The following is a 7,500-nucleotide window of genomic DNA, read 5'->3' on the forward strand; positions in this document are numbered from 1 at the left end:
CGCCGTTGTCGCGTTACGCACAGAGATGCGGACTCGTGGTTCAGCTGAGTCACTGCATCCTGCTGAGTGAACCTGAAGCAGGCGTCTCCAGTCACTGATACGTCCTGTTGCTTTAAAGCTGCAACTTCTACAGGTCCAAACTCAGGGATCATTTTCTGATCTTTTAAGAAAACTTGTTGCCAGTTTTTAAAAAGAAAAGAAAAAGAGAGAGAGAGTCAGCAGCAGAGTTGCAAAAACCAGCTTCAGTAATATATAACTTCTTCTTTTTAAAGGTTGAGTTTTCTTATGTTGCACAAGAACTTAAAGTCGTTCATTTAGCGAGTCTCATCATACGAGCTTTTCATCTGAAAACCCTGAATTTCCTCCTTCCTGTTTTAACTTTGTGTAAATCTTTGTTACCCAACAGTTTTCTTGCTGATTGGTGATCAGAGGGCGACAGAGAGGAGGAGGAGGAGGAGGGGCTTCGTTATCACCGGTTAGCGGGAAGAGTTGGGCGGGGGTGGGGGGGGGACGAGGGAGAGGGGGGCTGTGGCGGCTCACGGTCGCCCCTGGTTACCTAGAGGAGGGGCTACTGCACTCGGAGGCGGGGCAACAGAACTGATGGGCGATGTCGTCATCTTCCTCCTCTCTGAGAGACAGACAAACAGAGACAGAGAAGAAGAAGAAGAAGAAGAAGAAGAAGAGATGGATAAACAGGATTGAAGGAGAAGAAGGCAGACAGAAAAAGACCAGAAGATGGAGGAGGAAGAGAAGAACAGAGTGAGAAAAAGGTTGAAGAAAAGAAGAGCAGTGGGATTTTCAGTTTGGAGGTGCAGTACTGCAGCCGGCCACCAGATGTCAGTGTTTATACAGCAGAGACGTCTGAGTGACCTTCTGTGTTTCACTTCCTGTGATGGAGGTGAAGCAGCTTCGCCTCAGGACACAATTAATCACTAATTAATCACTAATTAATCACTAATTAATCACTAAAACGATCAACTTTACAGAGTCAAAGGTGACAAAACTCACTTCTGAGTCTAAATGTTTTCCTCCAGGGGAGAGAGAGGGAGGAGGGGAGGGAGAGAGGGAGGAGGGGAGGGAGGGAGAGAGAGGGAGGGAGGAGGGGAGGGAGAGAGGGAGGAGGGGAGGGAGGAAGAGGGAGGGAGAGAGGGAGGAAGAGAGGGAGGAGGGGAGGGAGAGAGAGAGGGAGGAGGAGGGAGGGCGTGATGGAGGGATGATGTGGGTGAAGGGGTGATGGAGGGATGATGTGAGTGAAGGGGTGATGGAGGGATGATGTGGGTGAAGGGGTGATGGAGGGATGATGTGGGTGAAGGGGTGATGGAGGGGTGATGGAGGGATGATGTGGGTGAAGGGGTGATGGAGGGATGATGTGGGTGAAGGGGTGATGGAGGGATGATGTGGGTGAAGGGGTGATGGAGGGATGATGTGGGTGAAGGGGTGATGGAGGGATGATGTGGGTGAAGGGGTGATGGAGGGATGATGGAGGGATGATGTGGGTGAAGGGGTGATGGAGGGATGATGTGAGTGAAGGGGTGATGGAGGGGTGATGGAGGGATGATGTGGGTGAAGGGGTGATGGAGGGATGATGTGGGTGAAGGGGTGATGGAGGGATGATGTGGGTGAAGGGGTGATGGAGGTTTTGGTCATTGTAATGATGGTTTTTAATATAATTCATCACTTTGATTCGCTTCGTCTCATTTAAATCATCTAATGGCTCAAAAATCGGGCAACAGATTATAATTTATCTACTGTAACACAGTTAAAACAAACAAATAAATAAATGAGATATGTGAGTTAAAAAAAACAAAATATAATATATAAAATAATTATAAGTTAAAAAATAAAAATATAAAAATGAATTAAAATCAGCAACCTAGACTACTTCAAAGCAAAGTTTTAAGTTCTGTTTTAAAGAGATCTATACAACCTCAATCTATACGACCTCAATCTATACGACCTCAACCTATACGACCTCAACCTATACGACCTCAACCTATACGACCTCAACCTATACGACCTCAATCTATACGACCTCAACCTATACGACCTCAACCTAAACGACCTCAATCTATACGACCTCAATCTATACGACCTCAATCTATACGACCTCAATCTATACGACCTCAACCTATACGACCTCAACCTATACGACCTCAACCTAAACGACCTCAACCTATACGACCTCAATCTATACGACCTCAATCTATACGACCTCAACCTATACAAACTCAATCTATACAAACTCAATCTATACAAACTCAATCTAAACGACCTCAACCTATACGACCTCAATCTATACAAACTCAATCTAAACAACCTCAACCTATACGACCTCAATCTATACGACCTCAACCTATACGACCTCAACCTATACGACCTCAATCTAAACGACCTCAATCTATACGATCTCAACCTATACGATCTCAACCTAAACGACCTCAATCTATACGACTTCAATCTATACGACCTCAATCTATACGACCTCAACCTATACGACCTCAACCTATGCAACCCCATCTATGCAACCTCAATCTATACGACCTCAACCTATGCAACCCCATCTATGCAACCTCAATCTATACAACCTCAATCTATACAACCTCAACCTATGCAACCCCATCTATGCAACCTCAGTCTATGCAACCTCAACCCATATGACCTCAATCTATACAACCTCAATCTATACAACCTCAATCTATATGACCTCAACCTATATGACCTCAACCTATGCAACCCCATCTATGCAACCTCAGTCTATGCAACCTCAACCCATATGACCTCAATCTATACAACCTCAATCTATACAACCTCAATCTATACAACTTCAATCCATACAACCTCCATCTATACAACTTCAATCCATACATCTATCTATACAACCTCAATCCATACAACCTCAATCTTTACAACCTCAATTTATACAATCTGAATCTATACATCCTTGATCTCAACATCAATCTATACATCTTGAATCTATACAACCTCAATCTATACAACCTCAATCTATACAACTTCAATCCATACAACCTCCATCTATACAACTTCAATCCATACATCTATCTATACAACCTCAATCCATACAACCTCAATCTTTACAACCTCAATTTATACAATCTGAATCTATACATCCTTGATCTCAACATCAATCTATACATCTTGAATCTATACAACCTCAATCTATACAACCTCAATCTATACAACCTCAATCTATACAAACTCAATCTAAACAACCTCAACCTATACGACCTCAATCTATACGACCTCAATCTATACGACCTCAATCTATACGACCTCAACCTATACGACCTCAACCTATACGACCTCAATCTAAACGACCTCAATCTATACGATCTCAACCTATACGATCTCAACCTAAACGACCTCAATCTATACGACTTCAATCTATACGACCTCAATCTATACGACCTCAACCTATACGACCTCAACCTATGCAACCCCATCTATGCAACCTCAATCTATACGACCTCAACCTATGCAACCCCATCTATGCAACCTCAATCTATACAACCTCAATCTATACGACCTCAACCTATGCAACCCCATCTATGCAACCTCAGTCTATGCAACCTCAACCCATATGACCTCAATCTATACAACCTCAATCTATACAACCTCAATCTATATGACCTCAACCTATATGACCTCAACCTATGCAACCCCATCTATGCAACCTCAGTCTATGCAACCTCAACCCATATGACCTCAATCTATACAACCTCAATCTATACAACCTCAATCTATACAACTTCAATCCATACAACCTCCATCTATACAACTTCAATCCATACATCTATCTATACAACCTCAATCCATACAACCTCAATCTTTACAACCTCAATTTATACAATCTGAATCTATACATCCTTGATCTCAACATCAATCTATACAACCTCAATCTATACAACCTCAATCTATACGACCTCAATCTATACAACCTCAATCTATACAACCTCAATCCATACAACCTCAATCTTTACAACCTCAATTTATACAATCTGAATCTATACATCCTTGATCTCAACATCAATCTATACATCTTGAATCTATACAACCTCAATCTATACAACCTCAATCTATAAAACCTGAGTTAATTATTTATGTCTCTCTGTCAAACAATGTAGGTAAAAAAAGAAATACTATCAAACCATTTTCTCAAACTGAAAACAACCTGAATTCTCATTTTGAACATTAAGAGTTTGATCAAAGTTTAACTGATTTAAACCTTTTACTGACATGATGAAAGATTCTAAATTCTTAAATGTTTCCCTGAAATCTCTGAAATCTGTTGTGACACCTGCTGAAAAACTAAACTGACATAAGTACATTTACTCAAGTACTGTACTGATGTACAAGTTGTGAGGTACTTGTACTTTACTTGAGTATTTCCATGTGATGCTACTTTCTACATTTCAGAGGGAAATATTATACTTTCTACTCCACTACATTTATTTGACAGCTTTAGTTACTTTTCAGATGAAGATTTGACACAATGGATAATATAACAAGCTTTTAAAATACAACACATTGTTAAAGATGAAACCAGTGGTTTCCAACCTTTTTGTCTTTTGATGTCTTACAAAAAGCAGTGTGTAGTCGGGGTCACATTTCACATGTCTATGAGTTGTTAACAGCTCCACCAAATAGTGATTTTTCCCTCTAAACTTCTCACATGCTTTCATTTCAATAAATGTTCAAATGATCCAATATTTCAGCAAAAATCAAAGATTAGAGAAAAAGTCCAAAAACTGAAAACAGATTTGTGTATCAGAACTTTGTTTTTTCTTCTTTCCTCTCCCATTAATCATCTCACCACCCCTCAGATTTATCTGCTGACCCTTTGGAGGGGCCCGACCCCTAGGTTGGGAACCACTGGACTAAACTAGCTAACTGTATATAAAGTAGTGTAAACTAGCTCCACCTCCAGCAGCTACAACAGTAACATGCTGCTCTAACACTGATGCTTCACTATTAATAATCTAATGATGTCATATATAATAATATATCAGTCAGAGGGACCAAACCACTACTTTTACTGCAATACTTTAACTACATCAAGCTCATAATACTTATGTACTTTTACTGCAATACTTTAACTACATCAAGCTCATAATACTTATGTACTTTTACTGCAATACTTTAACTTCATCAAGCTCATAATACTTATGTACTTTTACTGCAATACTTTAACTACATCAAGCTCATAATACTTATGTACTTTTACTGCAATACTTTAACTACATCAAGCTCATAATACTTATGTACTTTTACTGCAATACTTTAACTTCATCAAGCTCATAATACTTATGTACTTTTACTGCAATACTTTAACTACATCAAGCTCATAATACTTATGTACTTTTACTGCAATACTTTAACTACATCAAGCTCATAATACTTATGTACTTTTACTGCAATACTTTAACTACATCAAGCTCATAATACTTATGTACTTTTACTGCAATACTTTAACTACATCAAGCTCATAATACTTATGTACTTTTACTGTAGTGGTATTTTTCATGCAATACTTTTACTTGTAATGGAGTATTTATACAATACTGTATTGGTACTTTTACTGCAGTAAAGTATCTGAGTACTTCTTCCACTGCTGTATTTGAGTCTGTTTGACTCCACAGCGTCTCAGATGCTGGTATAATAATTTGAACTCATGACATTGTCTGGTACGCAGGTTTTATTCATCATTGTAACTGATCAGTACTTCTGAGTTATTTACTACAGTGTTGCAGAAAAGCTTTTTTAAATGTTTGAGCAGATGAATATCTGAGCTATGAACACACTTTCTGATGTTTTAACGACGCTGTGGCACAACACAGCTTCTGCATAATGTACATCTCAGGCTGTCAAACCGCAGCGTGTCCAGATGTTAAAGAGACTGTTGATTACAGGCTGAAGTGATGTTGTGCTGCTGAAGACAACAGAAGAAGAATCTGAGTTGAATGAGGTCAGATTAGCTCATCCTGTCTTCAGCAGCATGTTAGTCATCTGGTGAGTCCCTCACACACACACACACACACACACACACACACACACACACACACACACATTACAGGTGTCCTACCTGCACTCATGAATTACCTGAAGACCTGATGTGATTAAAGAATTGACCCTCCAGACTTCCTGTCTGTCAGAGAACTGCCTTTAAAATGCTGCTGTTGGTTTATGAAGCATCCAGACACTCAGGTGGTCTGGATCAGGTCTGGATCCGGTCTGGATCCGGTCTGCTTTCTGTCCTCAGAGTCCAAACTAAACCTGAAGAAGCAGCTTCAGGTTTTATGCTCCACGTATCTGAACAAACTCCCAGAAACCTGCAGGTCTCAGTCCTTTAAATCACAACTGAAGACGTCTCTGTTTGTCTTTTATTAAATCAAATTTGAGGCTTTTCTCACACTGCACTGTAACTTCTTCTCCTGTCTTATTCTATCGTAGGTTAATTTCTATTTAACCCTTTTTTATAGTATTTAAAGGTGCACTGAGTAGAATTTAGCGGCATCTAGTGGAACGGACTTGACAGAAATGGAATATAGTGTGTTTAAATTAGTGTATAATCACCTGAAAATAAGAATGATTGTGTTTTTGTTACCTTAGAATGAGCCTTTATATCTACAGAGGGAGCAGGGCCTCTTCTACCTCACTGCTAGATGCCACTAAATCCTGCACACTGCTCCTTTAAATGTGTCTTTTTATAATGTGTTTCTTTTACATTTTGTCTTGATGTCTTTTATGTTTTCTGTAGAGCATGCCTTGTTGAAATGTGCTGTACAAATAAACTTGTCTTGACCTTCCAACCAACAGCATTTAAATGTTTAGAGTCAGATAAGCCTCCACACTTTGCTTTAATGTAAAGGAACGTATGACCTGTGACAGCAGTTGTTTGAGAAAGTGAGCTGCAGTAAGAAGGCGGCTTCTAGATCTGCTGCTCCTGAAACGTGAAGCATTTAGGAGCGTTTTGGACTGAATGTAGAGCTGCACTCGAGGAGTTTCTGTACACGCTCAGTTTAACTGAATTAAATTATTTAGCTTTGTTACACTTTGTTGGAAATTAAACTGGAATTCGATTTGTTGTTACTTCTCTTAGCTGGATTGATTTGTTTTGATTAAGATGGCGCCACGATGTGTAAAGCAATCTGTCTGTCTGTCTGTCTGTCTGTATGTATGTATGTATGTATGTATGTATGTATGTATGTATGTATGTATGTCTGTCTGTGTGTCTGTATATATGTCTGTCTGTCTGTCTGTCTGTCTGTCTGTATGTCTGTCTGTATGTCTGTATGTCTGTCTGTGTGTCTGTCTGTCTGTATGTATGTATGTATGTATGTATGTATGTATGTCTGTATGTATGTATGTATGTATGTCTGTCTGTCTGTCTGTATGTATGTCTGTCTGTCTGTGTGTCTGTCTGTGTGTCTGTATATATGTCTGTCTGTCTGTCTGTCTGTCTGTCTGTCTGTCTGTATGTCT

The 7,500-nt window shown here is 39.7% G+C and overlaps 1 protein-coding gene across 1 annotated transcript in view; it reads right to left on the reverse strand.

The window, feature by feature from the left end:
- Positions 1–7,500, reverse strand: part of LOC122982321 (proline-rich receptor-like protein kinase PERK2) — a 25,942-nt gene that overhangs the window by 929 nt on the left and 17,513 nt on the right. Inside the window, exon 4 of the mRNA XM_044351509.1 lies at positions 1–628. This exon is cut by the window's left edge and continues 929 nt beyond it. Within this exon, the coding sequence (XP_044207444.1) occupies positions 537–628 (92 nt within the window). The 3' untranslated portion in view covers positions 1–536. The remainder of the gene's footprint in view (positions 629–7,500) is intronic.

This window comes from Thunnus albacares, chromosome 5 (assembly GCF_914725855.1).
Source record: "Thunnus albacares chromosome 5, fThuAlb1.1, whole genome shotgun sequence".
Lineage (NCBI taxonomy): Eukaryota > Metazoa > Chordata > Actinopteri > Scombriformes > Scombridae > Thunnus > Thunnus albacares.